Source organism: Jaculus jaculus, chromosome X (genome assembly GCF_020740685.1).
Source record: "Jaculus jaculus isolate mJacJac1 chromosome X, mJacJac1.mat.Y.cur, whole genome shotgun sequence".
NCBI classification, from domain to species: Eukaryota; Metazoa; Chordata; class Mammalia; order Rodentia; family Dipodidae; genus Jaculus; species Jaculus jaculus.
In genome coordinates, this window is record NC_059125.1 from 100,873,659 (window position 1) to 100,900,314 (window position 26,656).

The 26,656-nt window shown below is 37.2% G+C and overlaps 1 protein-coding gene across 3 annotated transcripts in view; it reads right to left on the reverse strand.

Moving 5' to 3' along the window:
- Nup62cl (nucleoporin 62 C-terminal like) overlaps positions 1–26,656 on the reverse strand; it is a 93,741-nt gene that overhangs the window by 24,230 nt on the left and 42,855 nt on the right. For 2 of the 3 annotated variants that reach the window (XM_004658963.2, XM_045140909.1), the window contains exons 3-8: positions 19,251–19,407; positions 7,446–7,596; positions 7,140–7,189; positions 6,878–7,012; positions 4,016–4,127; positions 80–146 (exon numbers count right to left, since the gene is read on the reverse strand). In XM_004658963.2, the coding sequence (XP_004659020.2) occupies positions 80–146; positions 4,016–4,127; positions 6,878–7,012; positions 7,140–7,189; positions 7,446–7,596; positions 19,251–19,407 (672 nt within the window). The remainder of the gene's footprint in view (positions 1–79; positions 147–4,015; positions 4,128–6,877; positions 7,013–7,139; positions 7,190–7,445; positions 7,597–19,250; positions 19,408–26,656) is intronic. The other variant, XM_045140910.1, reaches the window with a different exon arrangement.

The window sequence follows — 26,656 nt, forward strand, 5'->3', positions numbered from 1 at the left end:
ACCATTGTAGCTACTTCACACATAACTTGAGTTGTATTATCTTTCATACATACAGCATGGTATAAAAATAAACTCCCACCTGAATTATGACTAATCCACTGCAGAGAGACCATATGAGCATTCAGAATTTTGCAGATCTGCTGGAGCTGAAAACATACCCAAGACTTTTAAATTGTTATTATCCTGATGTGGCAAACAAAACAATAAACATCCTTAATTGAAATTATGAAGCAGCTTTTAATTCTTCTCATTAGATATGCACTGAAATATATTAAATACTATCTTTTTGCTATTTTATACTTATAACATTGATTACTTTTATGTATTTGTTTGACCTATTTATTTTGTAAGTGTCAGGGATTAGTTTTCTACAATAATAAATAATAACCACAGTACAAAAATAAATAAGGATCATTAAGAGACATTTATAAAGAACATAAATTCACATAAGAATAGTACCATTTGTTAAATCACTATTTTTTTGTTACTTTGGTATACATCCTCACTATGTAGTGCAAGTTGGTCTAGAACTCACCACCTATCACAGGCTGGTCTTAAACTCTCCTGATCCTCCTGTTTTAGCCTGCTGGGTGCTCTGTTTATAGGAGTGTGCCATGATGCCTAGTTCTTCAAATCTATCTATCTTGGTTTTTCAAGATAGGGTGTCCCTCTAGCCCAGGCTGACCCAGAATTCACTACGGTAATCCTCCTACCTCTACCTCCCAAGTGCTGAGATTAAAGATGTGTGCCACCATGCCTGGCATATATACATATATATGTTTTGTTTTTCAAAGCAGGGTCTCACTCTAGCTCAGGATGACCCGGAATTCACTACGTAGTCTCAGGGTTGCCTTGAACTCATAGTGATCTTCCTCTCCCTCTACCTCCCAAGGGCTGGGATTATAGGTGTGTGCCACCACGCCCAACTCTTCCATAATTTTTTAAATGGTAATATTCAACAGTTAAATACAGGTTGGTATCCCTTACTCAAAATACTTGGAACCAGAATTATTTCAGATTTTTTAAATGTTGGAATGTTACATGTACGTAATGAAATATCCAAGAGTTGAGACACGTTTAAACATGGAATTCATTTATATTTATTATATACATTATATATAAGTAAACTTAAAGTAATTTTGTGCAATATTTTTATTATGTCTGCACTTTTTTCCTGCGTTTTTGGTAAGTTTGTTAGTTTATTTACATTTCTGGGGATCCAACCCAAGACCTCTCAATGCTACACAAGAGTTTAACTACTGAGCTAAATCCCCAGCCCAGCTATGCCTCTATTTTGACTGTGAACCATTGAGTGAAGTGTCGAATTTTCCATTTGGGACATTATGTCATCACTCAAAACAGTTTTGGACTTGGAGGACTTAAGATTTCAAATTCTCAAGTTAAGACTCCTTAACCTGGGCTGGAGAGATGGCTTAGCGGTTAAGCGCTTGCCTGTGAAGCCTAAGGACCCCGGTTCGAGGCTCGGTTCCCCAGGATCCACGTTAGCCAGATGCACAAGGGGGAGCAAACATCTGGAGTTCGTTTGCAGTGGCTGGAAGCCCTGGCATGCCCGTTCTCAATCTCTCTCTCTCTCTGTGTGTCTCTCACTCTCAAATAAATAAATAAATAATTTAAAAAAAGAATCCTTAACCTATATGGGAAAATATGCACACAGTCAATAGTAATACAAATAGGCCCAAATATTCAACTGTAAAATTTTATAACACATATCAAAAGTTTTAAAATATTCCTGCCTTTTGACTTAGAATATTCTACTTCCAGAAGTTTATCCAGAGGAAATAACCCAATTTAAATATAACTGGTAATTATAAGAGATATATTATATTGGCCAAAAATTGGAAACAATAATTATACCAATTAGAAATGGTTAAATATATTATGAAAATGACTTATAATAAAATATAACAGAATAATTAACACATTTTTAATAAACGGTTAAATTTGAGGGAGACTATGAAATAATATTAAATGTAGACAGAAAACAAAAGTCAATACAGATATGTTTGCAGTGCTGTTTCCAATAAAGGAAGCATTTTACCAGGATGATCAAAAGACTAGAAAAAAATACTCCAGTGTAGTAAAGGGATACCGGTATGTTGGTAATTTAATTGTCTTTATGGGTTTTATAAGAAAACTTAGCTGCAGTCAAATGCTTTTCTCCTGAGCTATATTCCCAATAAGTATATCTGAATACCACAGCACAACATGAGCCTGCTTAATAGAAATTTTAGGTATTAAGTGATTTTTAGGTGGTCTCTTCCATCCTCCCCCTGAAGTGAAACAAAAGCAGTTGAATCTTAGCACCATAAGTGCTGGAACACATAGCTTCTACTTTTTTATCCTAATATATTGCTCATAGTAACAGACCTTTGTAATGATGATTATATCATTCAGCATATTTTTCCTGCTTCCTGTCCAATGATTTAGGCTATCTGATATAAAAAGGATGAGTAGTTGCTGTTCTTGTGCTTCTTTAGTCCTGCCATCACACAGTAATTACTCTTAACTCACCCATCTTAAACATCCCAATTACCCCTGCCAGGAAAACCAAAAACAAAAAGACTCAAATTATTTACTATCCATTACTAAATTAAATTAAATTAAATTAAAATAATCCAGGGCTAAGAAGAGAAAAATGATAAATATAGGATTACAGACTCAAAATTTACTTAATCTGTTGATAACATGCCTCTTACATTAGATCAACACACAGGGACTAGACCCCAGCTCTGCTTCATGTTAATTCTATATGCATTCATCTATGCATCAAATTATATTACAACAAAACAATTCTGAGTTTTGGGGTTACAATCATGATCAAATATTTCATTAAAAGAAAATGTATACTTTGTCAACTCCTGATTGTCTGTGTGAACAAATGGAGATGATTGATAATCCCAGGTTAATTTACATATGTCTTTGTTCAACCTTAGATTCATCTGAAATAAGGAATTGTATGAGTTGTATGGCTGGAAGGGACTTAAAGATCGTGTATTCTATTCTTGACATTTTGCAAAAGGAGCCAAGCCAAAGAGATTAAGTGTCTTAAACAAAGTTCTAATGGTTTTTCAACTATAATTTGTTGTCTCTTTATAATAAATAGCTGATAATAAGTGTAGATAAAGAACTGTCTGCATATAATTGGACAATGAGCTAACTACAATAATCACCTCTTAAGATACATGCAATTCATTCTCATATATCCAGATCCTGGCCTCATTCTTGTTTATAATGAATTGATAGAAAGTACAAGAGGAACTCCCACAATAGGAGATTCCTCTTACCATTACTTCCGTGGAGTGGGAATAGGAGTGGGAGAAATAGGATTTCATTTAGCTGCTAAGACAACTGGGAAAGGTAGGGGAAATAAGCTTTTTAACTATAGTATAGAAAAAGAAAACAATTTTTTTCTACTGCCAATAATCACAGCATCTCAATTCTACCTGAAGACTGTTATATATTCCTATGATATAATGCACTTACTTGAGGAACTAACTAGTATTCTATGAGGCAGGTAGAAACCTAAAGACCATATTTAACAAAATTTCCATGGAAAAATATATTGTCTCAATAGTTAACTCATATCTTAAAGCTATAACCTATTCAAACTAATGGGAGCCTAAATAAGTCTAATAAACTCAGACATAATTGTTTATATTTATGCATATGTGAATAAATATATAATATAAGACATGAACTAACTAATGAACAAATAAATAGAAAAATAAGTAGAGAGATATATTCCATTATGTGAAGAAGAAGAAAAACCTGGGACGAGTCATTGCTTTTCACTCTTGTGGGAATAACCACATAAACCTCACAAATGTATGGGCCTCTAAATATTTATTGATTCACCAGTCACACTAAGAGCTTTATATCTCTAGAGGCAGATAAGGATCCCTCTGGAGGACAGGAAGAAGTGACTAATTAAAAGATCCACAGAAGGCTAACTTCATACTAAATCTTGGTTGTCTAAATAAAGCAGTGAACATACCGGTTCTGTGGTGTCAGCAGGACTTCCAAGTGTATTCAGATGAACAATAATGTCCTTGAGATCTTGAGACATTCGTTTCAGCTCAGCATCTATATTTTCTGCTAATTTGTAACTGCAAAGGTAGTTAAAACATAACAAGAAATGTTTTTTTTTTTAAATCAAGTCTACTGTTATTGACATAAAAAGATGACACTGCTAACTGGATTTGTCTCAGTTCCCCTAAACTCTCAGTGGGTACTAGACATGACCAATGACACATTTTCATTTTAACCTTATTAGTACCATTTGAAGACTCCAAAGGCAAGGATTTTTTTTTCATATTGCTATTTTTTACTGTCAGTAATTTATTTCTGGGTAATTCTCTGAGGGACTCTGAAGCAAAGAAACTTTTTTTTAGGGGACAAAATACATGTCATAAGCCAGTCAGATATATAAGATAAGCTCATGTTTAGCAATATTCAATAAATGCAGAAGTTTCTTCCTTGGTAAGGAATGCAAAAAAATCAAAGTAAAACTTTACATAAATATTCTCTACTAAGCAACAACAGATGTTTTGAGGAATTAATTTTGTAATAATAAAAGGTAGACAGGGCTGGAGTCATGGCTTAACAGTTATGGTGTTTGCCTGCTAAGCCTGATGGTCCAGGTTCAGTCCCCCAGTACTCATGTATAAGCCAGATGCACAGAGTGATGCTAGTATCTGAAGTTTGTTTGCAGTGGCAAGAAGCTCTGGTGCAACAATTCCCTGTCTGTCTGTCTCCCTCCCTCTTTTTCTTTCAGTGCTTGCAATAAATAAATCATAAAATATTTTTAAAAGCTTTAAAATCTAAGTTCACAGCAGATTTATTAGGATCATAGACTCTCAATTCTCAATAGTTGTATTCAATTGTTTATGAAAGAGAGGGTTATCCTCATTAATCAATATGTTTTTTAGAATATAAGTGATCTGGGTATGGTGGGGCACACCATTAGTTCAAGACAGAGGTAAGAGGGTTGCTGTGATTTCGAGGCCAGCCTGATACTACAGAGTGAGTTCCAGGTCAGTGTAGGTTAGAATGAGACCCAACTGCAAAACCACTACAATAACAACAACAACAACAACAATAGCAACAAAAATATATATAAGTAGCAACAGAATTTTCAGTGTTAATGTCTATAAAAACTGAAAGATGGGCTGGAGAGATGGCTTAGCAGTTAAGGAACTTGTCTACAAAGCCTAAGGACCCCTGTTCAACTCTTCAGGCCCAGACACACAAGGTTGCACATGTGCACAAGCTGGTGCCAGTGTTTGGAGTTCTATTACAGTGACTGGAGGCCCTGGCATGCCAATTTTCTCTCTCTCTCTTTCTCTCTCTCTCTCATGCATGCTCTCACTCTTGCTCTTTCACATAAAAAAGGACAGTCTGCTGGGCTTGCCTCAGGAAAAAAAAAAAAAAAGCCTGAAAGACTCCAGTAGATTTCTTGCTAACTATTATGTCCTGTTCCAAAGCACTTATATGTAATTGGTTGCCTAAATGTTGACGATTCTGATGAATTTCATTGCAATATAAATCTGACAACAAAAGAGTAATTGGAAAGGAATTTATGTTTCAAAGATTTCTTCAAACTAAAATTAGGATCTTATTACCAAAAAAAGGTAATGTTTATTTAAAAAAATAAAATGATAAAATGAAGCCATAATGGTGGCACATGCCTATAATCTCAGCATTTGGGATATAGAATCAGGAGAATGAAGAGTTCGAGGCTAGTTTTGGCTTCATAAGAGTTTGAGGCCAGTCTAGGCTACATGAGACTTTTTTAAAAAGACAAAACTCATTGAATATATGTTAAAGAAAAGAAGAGAAAATGAAGAGGACAGTATATAAGGAGGGTCAGGAGAGAGGAAACAAGAAAACAAAGGCTTAAACATAAAAGTAGAAACAAAACAAGAATAAGTACAGATTAGCTGTACTAAAGCATATTTAATGTCTCTGAAAAAGTTAACTTGCAAGCATGCAGAAAATAAGCTCAGTGATAGAGCACTTGCTAAAGTTCAGCCAAGCACAGTGATGTGTGCTTACAATTCCAACTACTCAGAATGCAAAGGCAGCAGGATCACTTGAGCCCAAGGGTTTGAGAGCAACCTGAGCAACAGGGTAAAATTTTATCTCAAGGCCAAAACAAAATAAAAGGCTCAATCCCAATTCACCAATAAGCCACTGACAAAATGAATCTAGATTAGTCTCAATTGAGATTGTGTAGTACATTCATACAATTTCTCCTAATGCTTTCTAAGCTGGCCTGATTACCAAATCTCAGTTCCAGTGATAAAGTTAGTAGAGAAACATTGTCCATGAACTGAAAGAAGGTAAAGACTGAATAGTACAGAGATAAAATATACCTAGCCTAAGACGTTGATAAAAATCATTCCCCTTTCAGAACCTATATTGCTTATTCCTAGATTAAGAAATTGTCTTTAAAATAGCAAATAATGCATTGCTAAAGGGACTGTGTGAACATTAGGTTTTTTAGAGTCAATAAAAACGGAAGACCATAAATATTCCATGATATTATGACACCACACACATAAAATTTGTATTTGTAATTCAAGAAAAAAACTTGACAAATATAAAAACTTTACAGTGGACAAACATTGGCTTCAGTTTAATAACAGTATATAAATACTATCAAAAAAAGTTGGCAGAAATATTTCATTTCCAAGCATCCAAAAAAGATAAACAGAAAACTGTCTAACAAGTTGATAATTCTAACTATGAGAAACTATCCTTTTCTACCAATATTTATTGTTTTTTGATTCAACTTCTCCCTCCTTTTTGGAATATTCTTAGAGCTCCATTCCTTAGTTTATATTCAGTTACTTACATTCTCTCATACTCCTTATCTACGTACAGCAGATTAAAAGGCCCATTCTGTTCCTGCAAAAACTCTTCTAAAGGAGTCAACAGATGTTCTAGTTCCTTCTGCTGTGACAGGATAAAATCCAATTCTTGTTCCAACCTGAATAAAATCAAATCAACAGAAGTATAAATGAAAGTTATTTGGAGTAACAAATTAAATGTCAATAATATACAAGGAGAAAACTGGGCAAAAAGACTGTCTTTCAATCAAAAAAGTTTGTTTCTACCTTTTCTGATCCAGCTTCACTTTTTCCACTTCTTTATGTAGAAGAGTAATCTTTAAGGAGAAGTAATACAAGATAATATAGATATTTCAATTCACTCAATAATTTCAGAGCAACATAAGTTTTCTCAAATATACCTCAAGTCTGACATATTTCCAAACTCAGGGCAATTATTATATATAGAAAATACTTTTAAGTTGCTCACAAATACTATAAAAGAAAACAAGCCTCAAAATATAAGTCTATTATTTTCTGTTCATTTGAAAATACTTGTACAATGCAGATAGATAAATGAGAATATCTTCTTACCTCTTCACCATTCTCAATCAATGTATGGTTCCAAGCATTTAGTTGAGTGGCCTGGTAAAGAAAGTGCTTTTGTTGTTCTTGTAGCTCAAAGCTCCATTTGTTCATCATACTATCCAGCTGACCATATGTCATCACAGGAGTTACTATTGAACTGAAAAAAAATAAATAAAAGAAACATACTATGATCATATTTATTTATTTATTTATTTATTATTTTGGTTGTTAGAGGTAGGGTCTTACTAGCCCAGGCTGACCCGGAATTCACTATGTAGACTCAGGGTGGCCTCTGACTCATTTTAATCCTCCTCCCTCTGCTCCCAAGTGCTGGGATTAAAGGTGTGACCCACCATGCCCAGCTATGACCATATTTTAAAACAACAAAGGAGGACTATGGGGAAAACCCTATGGAGGGATTTTAATGCCTACTATTAAAATAAATCACAACAGGCAAAGATGATTTAAAAAATTTGATTTAAAAATATCTGATAATTATTCTAAGAAAATGCATCAAATTATTGCTCATTAAGATATTTACTCCATCACAGTAAAAACAGTTTAAGTCTGTGACAAAATATGCTCTCTTTTTTTCCTTCTATGTCAACTCAGCATGATGGAAACAGTTTTCTGGATGGGTGTGGTTAAGAAAATAGAACTCTCTTTCCCTCTACTGACACCTAATAAAATGAATTCTGGGTAGCATTCACAAAATATGAGCATCGATAAACATAAAGAAACATGAGAAACTCCAGTTCCCCTTATGGATGGTATCAAAAAGCCGAGAATCATCTAATCTTTGATTCCTTGACCAAGGCAGCCAGGCCATACTCTGAGCAGCCTATTAGCAGGGGCAAGCAGCAGGACTCATTGAAAGGTTATTGGTAATTCCCTGCCTAGTAGAATCAAGTAACATTTTAATTCTCTAACAGGGTGCTGATGGTGGCATACAATGATAAGCTGAACCTAAATCTCTACTCACAACCAACCAGACTTATAAAGGAGAGGAAGGCAAAGTTAGTCATTAATAGACTTAACTATTTGCTGTCACTGGGACCTGGTAGAGAACCTAACTTGGCCTCATGAAAACTGAACAACGTAACAAAATTTTGTGTTAGAAAGGACTCCAATGTCCTCTAGTCTAGGGGCCAACAAAACTCAGTGGATCTTCTGGTCAAGATGGCCTGACTTCCAGTCAAGGTGGCATCTCCCTATCTACGCTGCACCTCCTGGGGAAGAAAAGGCAAAACATTTAGGGTTCACTGGGTCTTTTAGGGGAAAGAAGACGCTAATAGACCTTTAGTGGGAGAGCGCACAGAGGAACAAAGTAGGAAATCTACTGATTCCCACGCTCTCAGGTAGCCCACCAGTCCCTCAACCCCCTTAAGTAGCCATCCTAGCCATAGTCCCAGCCGCAAGTTCTTCCTGCACTAATTGCAGGCATGGGAACCCAGGCCAGGAGAAAAACCTAGCTCCATGAAGGCCTCCAAGCTTTCAAATGTCATCCTACTCACCACCTCTGCCCACCACCCCCATGCGTGGACCCAGGAAAGCTGGCTAATATTCTTCAAGGGGACCTCCAAGAATGAACACTGTCCCACTCACCACCACAACCCACCCTTGTGCACAGACCCAGGCAAGCAGGCCCTCCACACACGAACACTGTCCCACTCCCCACTTCCTCCCACCCCATGCAGGGACCCATGCCAGCAGGTTAAGGGTCCCTCCCAGGTGTTCCCGCCAATGAAGAGGTCCACACCAGAACTCCACTATCCCTCTACCCCCGTGCACAGACCCAGGCCAGCGGGCTAGCATTTCCCTAGGGTATCTCCATGTGGGAACACCCCAACCCACTCAACCCTGTACCCCACCCCACTGCGCTGACCCAACGCAGCAAGCTAGAATCCCTTCAAGGATGCACACGAGGGAACACCCCATCCCACTTGCCACTGCACCCCACTCCAGTGTGCCAACCCAGGCCAGCACGATTATGTTCCCCCAGGGGATCTCCAAATGTGAATGCCCTCCAACTTACTGCCACCTCCCAACTCCCTACTTGGACCTAGGTCAGCAGGCCAGTGGTTACCCTGCCACCACGGGGGACCTCCACATGCCACTGTCCCTCTGTGAAAAGACCAAGGCCAGCAAGATAGGGTTCTTCCCTCTCTAGGCTCTCCTACCACAAGGGACCTCCATGCCGCCCCCTCACCATGTCACTTGACACACAGCAGTCCCATATCCCCATCTTGCCCTGTCATATGACTGGGCAGTCCCATCCATCCCCTGATGCAGGGTTCCAAGGGACCCACTGTCCCATTCCTTTACTCTTCAGCATTGCAGAAGCACCACTCAATCCCATCCTTCCCCCCTCTGCAGTCCAGCCCAGCCACAACACCAGTCTGCTTTGTCCCACTCCCTGCTACCCCCTGTCCCCTTGGGCCAACTGACAACGCAGTCCAATACCCCAAGTCAGGGAATAACACACCCCTTTATCAGGTCCCCAGGTCCCCAGCAGAGCCTCATAAGCTCCTTCCCTCTGAGCAGGCAGGCCCCATTGCCATCAGAAGCCTAGTGAAGGCAAACACAAAAAGGAATAATCATTGAAGACACTTCAAGGGTAGACTACAGCTTCCTCCTAAATTAAATAAGACTCCTACACTGTGGTGGCAGACCACAACACAAAAAGAATAACATGGAAAATCAAATGCAAGTAAATCCAACAAGACTGCCCAGTCCCACAATGGATGTCTCTAATCAAAACAAAGAAGAGCCAATAGGATCAGAACCCCAAAATGAAGATACAATCTATCCAACCCTGACCAAGCAAATAGCAGAACTTGCAGAAAAGCAACAAAGGGTGATAATTGTATGAATGTTGTTTTCCGTATATTAGATCTAATAGAAAAGAAACAGGAAGGACTCCAAAGACAGTTAAATGATCTAAAGAAGAATGATTAAAAAAAAAAAAAGTGGGACCTCAATAACCAGCTGGCTAAATTCAATGAAGACGTAAAGAAAAGCAAGGATGAATTCCAAGAACCATTAAGAAAATGAAAATGATGTGAAAAGGGAATTCAACAGAGGGATGGAAACTAAACATAAAAAAGCAGTAGAAAATCCAAATGAAATTGAACAAGCCCAAAACTCTATAGAAGCTCTCAAGAATAAAGTCAACCATGTGGAGGATAGAAACTCAGAATTAGAAGACAAAACAGAAGAAACAGTTTATGAGTCCAAAAGTTTCAATAATTTCAAATTTTTTTGTGAACAGAACATGAGGTTACTGTGGGAAATCCTTAAATGTCCCAACATTCAGATCATGGGGATACCAGAAGGGGAAAAAAAAAATTCAGACCAAAGGCATGGCTATAGAGTTACCAACAGACCCTGTTATTCCCTTACTGGGCATTTGTTCTAGAAGGTCCACACCTCAGTTTCAACAGATTTTCTCAACCATGTTTATAGCTGCTCAATTCATAATAGCTGAGAGCTGGCATCAACACAGATGTCGATTATTAGATGAAAGAATAACCAAGATATGGTATATCTATATGATGGAATTATACACAGCAGTAAGAAAAAAATTACACAATGAGTTTTGAAGAAATGTTCAAACCTGGAACAGATCATTCTCAGTGAACTCACCCGGTCACATAAAGATAATCATTCTTAGTCTCACTCATCTGCAGCTCCTGAGATGAATCTACAGGAGATGCTAACATACCTAATAAGCATCTCGAGGACAGGATAATATGGAGGGTGGGGTGGGAGAGGAGAGTAAGGGTGGGGATAGGGGACACAAAAGAGGATGCAAATGGCAATGGCACTATAAAATTCTACATCCTAAGAGACAGACCAAATGGTTGAACATTCACCAGGTCCTTAGAGGGAACACTTGAATCACAGGACCTTGGAGAGGGTATGATGACTAATCTTAATCTTCTCCTGTTTCCCCTCTCTCTCTCTCTCTCTCTCTCTCTCTCTCTCTCTCTCTCTCTCTCTCTCTCTCTTTCTGTCTCCCTCTTCTTTCTATCTCTTTTATATTACCTATCTTCATTCTTTTTCTTGGAGCTGGCCTATAACTCCCAATACCAGCATGTGGTTAACATCCACAATGAGCTGTTGATCAGAGAAACCTACAACATTTTCCAAAAGAAGACAGATTTCTGTCAGAGTACTTGATGACCCACCAAAGGTTAGTGGTAAGATCCTAGTGCGGAAGACACCATATGCTGCTGGTACAGAACATAAAGTGACCTGGCTGGAAAGTGGAAGTGTGTTAGTCCCCAGACAGCTTGTTTGGTAGCAGAAGGTGCTACATGAGCAACTGGGTGAAAATGACCAACATCTGTCCAAGAAAGTCGTGGTGAAAGCTACTCTGCACTAAACAACCTGATGTGATGCTCACACAAGTGCAATAGTGGCACACAGCCATGGTGGGTAACCATTTGCTCTTGATTTGGCTAACTGATCCGTTTAGTGGAAGGGAACCCTTAGCTGGAGCTGGGAAACAAGTCAGAACCATATCTAAAAAAAAATGAGCCCAAATCTCCATCATCAAGCTCCCACCAATTGTGGGCTACAAGAGCGCCTATACCTATAATAATGGTTATCCTCCTTATCTGGTGCTGACTTAACTGTCCATTGGAAAATTTGATTCTCTTTTTCAGTTGGATGCAGATCCTGAGGAGAGAACCAGCCCATTGCACCTCACCAGGGCCCCAACTGGAATGAAGAGTAATTGGGGAAATGAGCAATATTGCTGCTTTCTTTTTTTTTTTTTTTGTGATAGAGAAGGAGTTTATTATATGAGTCCATGGTCCAGAGGAAAACATTTAGCCAGAAGCACCCGGTAAAATCATGACTCAGAACTGCTTAAAGATTCCAAGTCACTGCCTCCCACCCTCTATTGCTGCTTTCTTGGTTATCCTCATATCAACACAAGGGTGAAGGAGATAGGGAAGTGGGTCAATGGGTGTGGGCTATGATGTCTTATAACCTGACCTCACTTGCTGTTTTTTCAGTACTTCCTTCCTGAAAATGTGAAGTAGTGACTATCTGGCACCGTGCTTTGCCATACCTTCCTTGCCAGCATGGAATCTACCTTCTGGAACTATAAGCCAAGCTGAACTTTTTCCTTCCATAAGTTGCTCTGGTCAGATATTTATTTGCAACAAAAAGAAAGTAACTGGAACTTTTGGGGCAGTCTGTGCACCCCGGAAAGCAGGAAGAACCGAGGACAACTGAAATCTATCAACAAGGCAAGAACAGATAGCTGACTCCCTGTCAGCAGATGAACTACCCCTAGCACAATAGCCAGGGCCCAGGTGAAAACACAGAAGTATTGGTGAGATGAGCAACAGTGCTGCTTCCACAGCGAGCCTGACAACCTGCTCCAGAGTGATGGAAACAGACACTGAGATACTCAAAATGCACCAAAGCAGAAATCCGGAAGCTGCTGAGAGCGCAACACTGAAGTAGACTTAAAGTACACCCACTAAGGCCTAGGGAAATTTGTGGAAGAGGGGGTGGAAAGCATGTAAGAGTCACAGGGTGGGAGGGACTATCCAGAGTCATCCCCCGACAATGACTGACTGTTTCTCTCACAACTCAATGGTGAATACCAGCAATCCCACTAAGGAAGGCCCTCAGTGGAGCAGGGGTAGGGAGGAGGAAAATAATGGTACCAACTCATGATGTATCCATAAAAAGTTTCTACTTAATATAAAAAGAATAATATAATAATAATGATAATAAATATTTAGCTGTTCAAAATAAAGTAACTTTGTATATTCATGAAAATATCCATTTTTTGTATGGCAACAAAAAAAAGAAAAGGCAAAGAGTGTTGAAGTTTCCTACAAAGAAAACTTGGTAATGCTAAAGCAAGACCTAAGACAAATGTGCAACTATAGTTGGGAACTTCAAAAAGCCACAGGTTAAAAAACTGCTACACTAAGCCGGGCGTGGTGGTGCACGCCTTTAATCCCAGCACTTGGGAGGCAGAGGTAGGAGGATCGCCGTGAGTTCAAGGCCACCCTGAGACTCCTTAGTGAATTACAGGTCAGCCTGGGCTACAGTGAGACCCTACCTCAAAAAAACAAGCAAGCAAACAAACAAAAAAAAAAACTACTACACTGAAAAGCAGCAAGGACCCAGAATCTGAAAATAAAGTGAAGTGACAGGACCCAGCAGAAATATACAGCACTGTCCCTCTATGAGAAGAAGACAGAATTTCAAGGTTTCTATTCATCAAGATGAACTATTTATTCACTCATAAAACAAGTCTGAATAAATATATAAAACAACTGAAAGTATGTATCACTGTCTTCACTAGCTATAAAGGAGTAAAACCTGAAATTAATTCAGAAAGAAAAGAACATCTCCAAACTCTTGGAAAATCAGCAATATACTTCTAAATAATCCATGACTCAAAATTAAATCACAATATAATAAAAGACATAAGACATGTGAAAGGCAGTATAGATAGGGTTATTTATAGTACTAAAAGTGTGCATTAGAAAAAAAGGAAAGCGGGGCTGGAGAGATGGCTTAGTGGTTAAGTGCTTGCCTGTGAAGCCTAAGGACCCCGGTTCGAGGCTCGATTCCCCAGGACCCACGTTAGCCAGATGCACAAGGGGGCGCACGCATCTGGAGTTCGTTTGCAGTGGCTGGAAGCCCTGGTGTGCCCATTCTCTCACTCTCTCTCTCTCTGCCTTTATCTCTCTGTCACTCTCAAATAAATAAATAAAAATGAACAAAATTTAAAAAAAGAAAAAAGAAAAAAGGAAAGGCCTCAAATCAACAGTCCATGTTCACATTTCAAGAAACTAGAAAAAGAACATGAACTCAATGTAATCAGAAGGAAAGAAATAACAGAGTAAATATCAATGAAACTGAAAAGAGGAAAGTTTTAAAGAATGGTTAATGAAGTAAAAGCTTGGGCTGGAGAGATGGCTTAGCGGTTAAGCACTTGCCTGTGAAGCCTAAGGACCCCGGTTCGAGGCTCGATTCCCCAGGACCTACGTTAGCCAGATGCACAAGGGGACACATGCGTCTGGAGTTTCATTTGCAGTGTCCAGAGGCCCTGGCACACCCATTCTCTCTCTCTCTCTCTCTCTCTCTCTCTCTCTCTCTCTCTCTCTCTCTGCCTCTTTCTCTCTCTGTCTGTCACTGTCAAATAAATAAAGAAAATGAACAAAAAATAAATAAAATGAAGTTAAAGCTGTTTTTTAGAGAAATAAAGTTATATATCACCAATATTAGAAATAAGATAAGAAAATAGCTACAAATATAAAAGGACAATGATAGAATATTACAAACAGCTTTCTGTTGATAAATTTGACAACCTAGGGTAAGGAGAGATGATTCAGTGGTTAAAGAAACTTGGTCACAAAGCCTGACAGGTCCCTGATTGACTTCCCAGTACCTACATAAAGCCAGACACACAACCCACAGTGGCAAATGCATCTTGAGTTCACTAGCAGTGGCAGGAGGCACTAGCATGCCCAGTCATATATTCTCTCACACACTCTCTTTCTCTCTCCTTGCAAATAAATAAAAATATTTTAAAAAATAAATAAATTTGACAACTAAAATCTGAGCCAGTTCCTTCAAGACCTCACACCACAAACATTCATTGATGCAAATTAAATAATCTGACTGGTTCTATATTCATTAAATAAGCTGATTTCTAATCAAAGGTATTCTATACAAGAATAATCTCAGCCCAAAGGTTTTCACTGATTAATGGTGCCAACATTTAATGAATATTAACACCAACCTTTTAATATTTCTTCTAGAAAATAGGAGATAAGAATATGTCCCAGATAATTTTATTAGCCAACATTATTCTAAGATCAAAAGAAAAGAGAAAAAGAAAAGGTATGGATCAATATCTTCCAAAAACACAAAGTCCTCAAAATACTAGTGAACCAAAACCAAATCAACATACATAACACACACACAATTACAGTATACCATAACTAGGTAGTATTTATTCAACATAAAACAAGCTAGTTGAACATTTCAAAATCAATCCATAATAATCTTGCATATCAAGATAAAGAAAACAATTTAATAACTTTCTAAAAAATAAATCATAAAAGAATTGGACAAATATGCCCAATTTATTTTTTATAAAGTTGCAAATGTTCCAGGCACAGAGATCAGGAAGCTGAAACAAGAGGATCACTTGAGCTCAGAGTTTCAACACCTGCCTGAGAAACATAGTGAGACCCAAATTCAGTAAAAAAGAAACAAAATCTGTTCAGTGGAGGAAGTCGGCCTTTCAATAAATGATGCTGGAAAAGCTGAACATCTACAGGAAAAAAATAGCCATGATCTAAACCTCACTTCTTATACATAAATTAACTCAAAATAGATCGAAAGCTTAAATATAAAACATTTAGGGGAAAAAATCAGAGAACAACTTTGGAATTAAGAACTAAATAAAGTATACTCTTATAATTTACACTAAAAGCACAAGCCATTTAGGGAAAATTGATAAATCACAGCTCATCAATTAAGTTTTAGTTTAGCAAAAAGACTGTGTCAAGAGAATGAAGACAAGTTATATTGTTAGAAAATTTGTTTATATGCCACATATCTGAAAAAGGACTGGTATCTAGAATACATAACAATCTCTCAAAACATAATAGTAAATACCAACTAAGCAAAGTAGAAAATGTATAAAAGATGGGAACAGAAACATCACCGATGATAATATAATAATAGTTTAAAAACATTTGCAAATTTGTTCTGTATCAGTAGTTATCAGGGAAATATAATTCAAGCCACAAGAAGATGCCACTTTATACCTATCAGAAGAATGACAAAAAATAGTCACACCACCACAATCTGGCAAAAATATGGACAGTCTCATTTACTTATACATTGCTGGTAGACACACAGGATGGCAGAGACACTCTAGAACAGATTTTGGCACTTAAAAATTAACGTACATATGCCAACAACCAATTGCATAGTTAGGCATCTGTCCTTAAGATATGGAACTTATGTCCACAAAAATGCATATATACAGATCTATTCATACCAGTTATTCTCATAATAACAAGAACTGCGAAGAACCTAGATGTATATCAATAGGTTAAGTAACCAAACCATGGCAAACTATTACTCAGAAATAAAAAAAAGAACAAGTTATTGGGTTGATTTCAAGGAATGGAGAGAAGCCAATCCACTAGGGTACATGACTCCCTTTGTATAACATTCTTGAAATGTAATTATAGAAATGACACAAATCAATTATTTTCTAGGGTTAGGGAAAGAAAAGGAAGTAGTGAGTGTGATCATAAAAGGCAAACAGGAAAAAGCTTTGTAACTATTTTGTAACTATTTTGTAACTATTTTGTAATTTGACTGCTTAGATGTCAACATCTTAGTTTTGAGTCTACACTAGAGTAATTCAAGATATTGTTACTGCACTTAACAATACTAAGGACACAACAGGATATTTTATAGAAGAATACAAGCTCTATGGTTTCACTGGCTGATCTTTTATTCTGGCACAATCATTATGATCACAAGCATATGACCATAACAGTATTTTCTAATTTCTATGTGTTCCAGTCTTCTCTTTTATAAAATAGAAACAAAATACTTTCTGTTTTATAAATGGGTCAAGAACCTCAATATAAGACCCCAAACTCTAAAATGATTGGAAGAAACAAGGTAGAGTACTCCAAGATACAAGCATAGGAAAAGATTTTCTGAACAAGACCCCCATAGCCCAGGCAATTGCAGAAACACTCCATATTGGAGTCTCATGAAACTCAAAAGCTATTGTACAGACAACATAACCATCAACAGAATCAATAGACAATGTACAGAATGGAAAAGAATCTTTGCCAACTATACATTTAACAGAAATCTATTATCTAAAATTCATAATGAACTCAAAAAGTAAGAAATAAAATGTCAAGCAACCCACTAAAAATTGGGGAAGGGAATTGAACAGAGTGTTCTCAAAGGAAGAAATTCAAATGGCTAATAAACACTCAAAGGAGTTGTTCAATATACCTAGCAATTAGGGAAATGCAAATAATTAAAATGACATTGAAATACCATCTCACCTCAGTCAGAATGGCAATCATCAAATATCAAATGAAAACAAATGATGGCAGGGCTGTGGAGAAAGGGGAACTTTCATTCGTTGTTGGTTGTAGTGAAAACTTTTACTAGCATTATGGAAATCAATATGAAGAGCCCTCAAATAGCTGAAAATAGACCAACCATTTGATCCAGTTTTATCACTCTTGTGCAAATATTCTAAAGACTCTACTCTTTACTACAGAGACACTTGAACAGTCATGTTTGTAGCTGCTCTACTCACAATAGCTTGGAATTGGAATCACCCCAGATACCCATCAATTGATGAATGGTTAATGAAAAGGAGGTACATAAACACAAAAATGGAATTCTACTCAATTGTAGGGAAAAATGAAATAATGAGATCTCAGGAAAATGGATGAACTTGGAAGAAATCATACTAAACGAACTCATACAAGCACAAAAAGACTAACGCCACATGTTCTCCCTCATATGTTGTTCCTAACCTGGAACAGCTTGAGTTACACATACACTGGACAGGCAAATTGATGGACAGATAATAGGAGGGTGGAAGGGCTTGAGGGGCGGGGAAATGGGGGTGGGGTGAGACTTACACAAAACTAAAGCCATCATGAATTAGTACCATAAAACCTTCCTCCTGGACAGCAAACTAAAAGATATAACCCTCAATAAGAGTGAGGTGGGCATCACCTGGGCAGAAGGGTCCTGGTGAAGGCAGGAGGAAGCATAGTCCTAAAATCATGAGCTGTGGCTTGTAACTTTCAGTACCAGAACTGAGTTACTTCTTACAGTAAGCTATTGGTCACAGAGACCTATGAGGTTATCCCAGAACAAGGCAGACTTCTGTCAAAACACTTCATTTCCCACCAGAGCTAAAATGTAAGACCCTATTGCCGAAGACACCACAAGCTGTCAACACAGGACAGTGAGAGATCACGCTGGAAGCCAGTTCCCCTGTGGCTAGCCCTCATAGTGATGGAAAGTTCTACAGGAACTGCTGGGGGGAAATCATCACCAATGTTGTGAACAAGCAGAGGATCCTACTAGATATGAAATCAGCCAGTCCTAGAAGACATAACTATGCAACAGTGGCACTCAACTTATGTGGGTAACCAATGGCTCTCTGGATAAGAAGCCCATTCAATGGGAAGTAATTCATAGCTAATACTGGGAACCAAGTCAGCATTGTGAAGATTAAATGATAGGACTATTTAAATTTTTTTTAATTTTTATTTATTTGTTTGAGAGCAACAGAGAGAGAGAGAAAGAGGAAGAGAGAGAGAGAGAAAGAGAGAGAGAGATTGGATGGGTGCACCAGGGCCTCCAGCCACTGCAAACGAACTCCAGATGCTTGTACCTCCTTGTGCATCTGGCTTACATGGGTCCTGGGGAATCGAGCCTCGAACCAGGGTCCTTAGGCTTCACAGGCAAGTGCTTAACCACTAAGCCATCTCTCCAGCCCAATAAGGCTATTTTAAAACATTGTCATCTTGCTTGAAATACAATTGCATAATGTATGATAGCAATTATTAGTACTATAATTATTATTTAACAGTAATATTCAGAAGGCTGTTAATTATTCAACTTCATGAGCTACACATGCTGTTTTCTTGCTGTTTCCTCAATTAATTTATCTAACTTCCAAATACTATTCAAAAGTCATATAAAAGCCATGTGTGATAAAACAATACACATAAAATTTCAATTAAATAGGCTTACTTAACAGTCATAGTAACAGGTACAGAAGAAACACTGACTAAGCCAGTGTTATTAATCCAAGGTGATGTCAATGGTCTTAGGTACTGGTTAAAGTCACTGGTGATTGTGGTAGTGGTGTTGGTGGTAACTGTGGTAGTGGTGGTTGTTGAAGTTGTAGCTGAAAAATAAAATATATGATGTTAGTAAGAAAAATGAGAAACTTGCTTCTGTTAATCATCAGTCATCTAGGATTTTAAAAATAATGGAGATTAATTCATTAAAATGTAGATTTGAAATCAAAGCTGTGGATTTAAACTGAACACTTTTACAATAAGAGTGATATATGGCAGGCTAGATATCTGGACTAACCTTTATTTTGAAAATGAAAACTCCAAGATAGATTCATTAAAATAGAAAACAGAACTTAGCCAGCCCTATAACCATTAAGGGAATTCAATCAATTCTCAAGACTCTTCCCATAAATATTTAAAACTCCAGACCCAGATGGCCTCACTGGTAAGTTCTACTAAACTTTCACCAAAAAAATTGCAATTTACTCAAAAATCTCTGTACATGTTTTGCATACTAACATGACTATATCTGTGTAATTAATTCCTACAAGTGAAATTTCTAGATCTATGGGTTGGCATGCTCTAAATTTTAATGTCTTGTGCAAGCAACATACTAAATGATTTTGACAATATATATTTCTATAAATGGAGGAATGCCCATTTCTCTACATCACAGGTAATATTAGGCATACATCTTTACTAACCTTATAAGCAAAGGCCTGTCAAATGCCTAGACCACTTTCATATATTTTTGTTATTTTTGCTCCCCCTTCTAGAATGCCATGCTGTCTTATAGATGAAATCCTGAATAGACTTCACAATATACTTAAATTTGTTGTGTCCCATGTGTATTGACCAATTCCAATCATAGTTTTCTTCTGTCTCTGAATTTTAATAGCACTTTTTTATTTTACTATACAGTGAGATCATAAAGAACAATGCACAGAAAGAAAGTGTGGCTGATGAGGATTAGGGATGTTTTTCTCTTCTTTCAGGTTCTCTGTACTTTAAAATGTTGTCATAATTAAATGTTATATCTGTAACATGAAATTAAACATGTTTACAACTGTTTGTCTTATGTAAGCCATATTTTCCCAGTTTGCAGTGCATTCAGGTTAATGATTGTACAGACAGAAATAATGGTATCTGCTAAATACATGATTCCAAAGGAACTTCTTGAGGGAACAAGCTAAGGCACCCATTTTGTATTTTAGGTAACTATCTGTTGCTCCTGCTTCATAGTTGGCTGGGCCAGGAATGTGCATGTGAAACATAAGAAGTTACCTCATATTCCACTATCATATGGCCTAGCACAAAAAATGCTTTCCAGAGATGAATAAGAATCTTATTTTCAAAAACTAATCAGTATGGAATAGTCAAATTCTATGTAGAAATATTAAAATACAGATCTATAGAATAAGATAGAGAGAATGGGCAGAAATTGGGAAATATCTCAAAAAATGTGAGTAGAAAGACTTAAAAAGACAGATAGAGGAAGAGGAAGGACATGAAGTAAAATAAAGGTGTCAAAGGTAAATAAGGTAAAATGGGAGGGGGCAATGAAAAAGATAAAGAAACCAATGAGATTTTAAAGAAAAAAGTAAGTGGAAAGTAACTGAATTAAATGCATGCAATATTTGATGTAAGCAGTCCCTAAAGCTGCCATATGAACAATTCTGGTGGTTCAGTTTCCTTGAGATCACAATGTCACACAAAGTCTGTACTAGATTTTTCTAAGATTCATTTTTCCTTTTTTGCAGAAGAAACCGCACAGTGCCGGTCCTTTTTCATGGTGAAATGTGTAGGATAGAGGAAGACTACACCTAGGCACAATGTATTTTTGGGCTCACCATCAATAAGAACACTGGAGAGATTAAAGATTGGATCCTGGGATGTGTTCTTTATACCCACATATCATTATTTTCTTCATCTGAAAACAAAAACCTTATCTCAAAGGAGATCTTTCTCCAGAAATGATGAAAATTAATTTTATCACAGGTTCCGCTTTATTGATTCACTGGAACACTAGTAACTACCACATTCAAGAAAGGACAAATTTAGAGTCCATTTTTTATAAAAGAGCCTCTCTTCATCCTGAGATTCTCTAATGAAGTAACCTGTATTTTACAACATGGATAGATATACCAAGATGCATATGTAGGGAAAAAAAGTAAATTGTAGTATTGGAAATACAACAGTATTATCGCATTTTTTATAAAACATATAATTTAATGCATGTTTTATATTTTTGAGATAAAATCTGTTAAGAAACATCCAACTTTTCTTTCTAGAGAAAGTTATGTGTATACATATACATGCATTGATATGCATGATTTCTTTTTTTTTTTTTTTTTGGTTTTTCGAGGTAGGGTCTCACTCTGGTCCAGGCTGACCTGGAATTAACTCTGTCATCTCAGGGTGGCCTTGAACTCATGGCAATCCTCCTACCTCTGCCTCCTGAGTGCTGGGATTAAAGGCATGTGCCACCATGCCTGGCTTTTTCTTTCTACTTTCAATGCTGTTTTGAAGGCATAAATTAGCTCTGGAGTATGCAAATAGCAATAATTTTCATATTAATACCAAAATAAATAATAGATTTGAGATTGAAGGTTCTATCCTACTTTGATTTTTTTTTTAAGTTATGCTTTTGGTCTAGGAATGTTCAACTTCTGGCTTGCCAACTGCATATGGCTACATATGGCCAAGGATATCTATGAACATAGCCCAATACAAGATCATGAATTTAAAACACTGTAAGATTTTTTTGTAACTCAATCAAGCAGTTCTTGATTGTAAGCTTTGTAGATAATAATTAATATAACATGATATCAAGAAGCTGGACCTTCCTAGGGCCATCTCATAAAGTTAGGGAACAATCTTTTAAAAATTTTTGAAGTTAATCTTTGAAATTAACATACAAATGTGTGGATTTTATTGTGCCATCTCATCCATATAAGGTATTACATTTGCATACCCTACTGTCCTTCTCTATCCCCCCTGCTCAACTCTAGCTGGTCCCCTTTCTGCATCCATACACCATTCTGTACATTATTCAGAATCACTGTATGTTATATTTGGATTTATACTAAAATAAACTTCATCCTGACAGTCTTAAAAACCATTATATAAATAGTGAAAATATCACTTAAAAGATCTTGTTATCCAATTTTCCTATCTTATTCCTAATCAATAGTTATATATCTTACTCCATGGTGGTGTCAGACATCATCTCCTCAGACTAATAGGGAAAATGAGATTGATAAAAGCAAACCTCTCTTAACACTTGAGTACAGCTGTTGGATGGGGTGAGATGGATTAACCCAAACCCAAAGACTGTAAATGTGCAGACAGAGGTCCTTGAAAGTTGTTCTGCAAAGCTGGGTTGTGATATGAAATATTTGATACACTTAGGGGGAAGAAAGGTGAGTAAGTGGGGAAACAATACCCTGGGTCAAAATATACTTGATGGAAAGGAGAACAAATTACACAAGGTAGGGTAGGGACAGGTGAAATGGTGCTGAAGGATGGGTTGGTGTCAAGTGGACCAATTTTCAGGACATAATCTGAGTTTTAGACATAAGAAGGGTTATGGCAGAGTCACAAAGATCTTGTCAATTCCTATTTCTTTTTCTTTTCTTTTTTTTTAAATATTTTTTATTTATTTATTTGAGAGCAACAGACACAGAGAGAAAGACAGATAGAGGGAGAGAGAGAATGGGCGCGCCAGGGCTTCCAGCCTCTGCAAATGAACTCCAGATGCGTGCGCCCCCTTGTGCATCTGGCTAACGTGGGACCTGGGGAACTGAGCCTTGAACCGGAGTCCTTAGGCTTCACAGGCAAGCGCTTAGCCGCTAAGCCATCTCTCCAGCCCTATTTCTTTTTCTTAAATAGTTTAATATTTTATTTTATTTGAGAGAGAGAGAGAGAAAGAGATGCAGTTAGAGACAGAGAAAATGAGTATGCCAGGACCCCTAGCCACTGTACCCAAATTCCAGATGTATGTTCCCCCTTGTGCATCTGGTCTATGTGGGTACTGGGGAATTGAACCTGGGTCCTTAGGCTTTTCATGCAAACTCTTTAACAGCTAAGCCACCTCTCCAGCCCCCAATTCAAATTTCAATGGCTCAAGTCAAGGTTGAAAGAATCAGTTATCTCTCCCTTTTTTGTATGGGGTAAGTATATGCCCATTTTTTTGTAAAATAATAAATTGAAAGCTGAGTGAGATGGTACTTGCCTGTAATCACAGTACTCAGGAGGCCAAGGCAGAATTTTAAAGGTCAGCCTGAGCTACAGATCAAGCTTATGGCCATCCTGATCTACCATGTGATTTGGTCTCACAAAACAAAACAAAACAAAGCAACAACAACAAAAACAAAGATTTTCCTAAAATGGAGTCTGACTAAAATGTTAGTTTTAAGTGGCAAAGATTCCTAGCCACACAACTCAGAATAGTTACAGACAATGGCTATGTAAGATTTCTTCCATTTATATTCACATAGGATATAAATGGAAGAAATTTGTTAGAAACAAATTTAGGATAAGTTTGGGATCATCTTTAGGAGAGGGGCAATTTTAATGGAGTTCAAAAGTTAACTTCACCAAAAAAAAAAAAAGCCCTATCAAGCCAGACACGGTGGTGCATGCCTTTAATCCCAGTATACAGGAGGCCAAGGTTGGAGAATTGCTGTGAGTTTGAGGCCAGCCTGAGACTACAGAATGAGTTCCATACCAGACAAGGCTAGAGTGAGATTCTGCCTCAAAATAATATTAATTTTTAGAAAACAAAGCATTCAAAATTTAATCTCAATATATTAAACATGAAAAAATTTTGAGCTGGGTGTGGTGGTGCACACCTTTAATCCCAGCACTCAGAAGGCAGAGGTAGGAGGATCACCATGAGTTCGAGGCCAGACTGAGATTACATAGTGAATCCCAGGTCAGCCTGGGCCACAGTAAGACTGTACTTCAAAAAAAACAAAAAAAAGAAAATTATGGTAGACTTGTTATATAGCTCCAGCCTGGTCTTGAGTGAATGATAATTTCAGCACTCTAAGTGCAGGGAATATCAGAGTGTGTCAATATATTTTATGAATGATGGTATTTGGCAACAGTTTTGACTATGATCATCTCAAAGAAGTAATGCTATTTCTTCATTTTTTCAGTACTATGGGATCAATCTAAGAGTCTACTACTCATTTTAAGTGATAATACTCATACATATTTATGGGGCATAGGACAGTAATTCAGTGCATATATACAAGGTGTGGTGATCAAGTACTGATATCACTTGTCTATCTATCAGCAGAATAACAGTCAAAGAGGGACTATCAGTAATATCAAATGTTACATTCTACTGTTTGGCAGTCATTTCTATTGACATATCATTTGAAAACTCATATGAAATGGTTAGAGACATTTCCCTGAATCTATACAATAAGCCTTACATACTGTTTGTTATGTAGTACATTTCTAAAAATTGTCCTACTACCACAATAATAAAAAAAAAATACTTTACTAGTGCTGGAGAGATGGCTTAGCAGTTAAGGCACTTAAGCCACAGGACCCAGGTTTAATTCCTCAGTACCCAAATAAAACTGGATACACAAAGTGGTGCATGCATCTGGAGTTCATTTCCAGTGGCTAGAGGCTCTGGTGTGCCTATTCTCTATCTACCTCTCTCTCTCAAGTAATTAAATGAAATATGTTTTACAAAGTTAATAGATGGAATAGGAACTATTCCACCTCGTCCAAGGAATTTGAATTCAAACCCCAAAGTTATGCTCCAGTTGTTCTAGCCAAAGTTGCTAAGGCATAAGCTGCAGAGAATAATATCATGCTATCAAGGGTGAGAAAGTTATATAATCTTTTTCATCTGAATAGTCCTTTTAAAAATTAGTTAAATTGCAAAACAAAAACATGTTCAATTCATTTTATGTAAAATTTCCAGAGAAGGCAATTCAATAGAAATAGAAAATAGATTAGTGGTGATCTATAGATGAAAGGTCTTACTGGGATATTGACAATGTTCTAAAACTAGACAAGGTGATGAATATACAATTTGGTATACTTACTAAAAAATCACTGAACTGTACTCTTAAAATAAGTTAATTTTAATATATGTAAATTATAACTTATTAAAGGTTTAAAAAACATACTTGGGGTTGGGTAAATAGCTCATTTTATAAAGTGCTTGGGTTGTAAGCATGAGGACCTGAGTTTGATCCCTAGTACTCAAGTAAAATGCTTGTTGTGTTGACACAAACATAATCTCAGCACTGGGGAGGCAGAAACAGAAGGACCTTTTGGGCTTCTTGACCAGCCAGTACACAGGCTACAGCCCAATTAGTAAGTCCCAAGCCTAGCCTCACTAATTTTCAAAGAATGTGAACAGAATTCCGAAAATGACATTCAAAGTTGTCCTCTGCACTCCCACACATAAGCACCTGTGCATGCATAACCACATAAGCATAAATGTGCACATATGCATGCACACACACTTATATTTGTTTTTATTACGACTGGTTTCACTATTTAGCTCAGGTTGGCCTCCTGCTCAGCCTTTGAAATGCTGGGATTCCAGGTATGTACCACTATGACAAGCTTAATTCAATAATTTTAAATTCAAACCTCAGACATGACCACATTCATCACAGTATGTTCATTATATCTATTATTAGTGAGAAGGATAGTGAATATACTATATATATTTTTTCCCAAATTCACAGTCATGTGAATTGGAGTCTATTTGATAGAAAAGAAAGCTCATGTTTACAGCAATGATAACTAATGCTTACCTATCTCAATGATAGAAAGAATGGGGATTGTATGTCTCATGTTTCCTATCAGTATGCCTTGGAAAGTTTGATTCCAAGGAATAGAAATGATCTTGCTGCCACAGGACTTTTGGGTGTTCATATCATATCTTGGATAACATACAATAAGCTTTAGTGATGAACATCGTGGCACGATGAAGAAAACACTTCAAAAGTAGTAGTTTACAGGGATCAACGAGCATTGTCTAAGATGAACAGAAAATTCAATATTTTAATATTTTCTATTAGTCTACTAATGAAAACTAACAAAGAAGCTGAGATTACAAAGTATGATGATTAAACTGGGTTGCCAATTTGACAGGTTTTAAAATCAAAATGGAAAAATCTCTGGTCATGTCTGTGAGGGATTTTCTAGATTAGGTTGTAGTGGGAAGACTCAACCTAAGAGTGGGTTATACCATTCTAAGGGCTGCGGTCCTAGACTCTATTAAAACAAAAGGAAGCTAGCTGAGCACCTGCAACCACCACTCTTTATTTCCTGACATAATATGCAATGTGACCAGCTGCTGCCATGCCTTCCCCA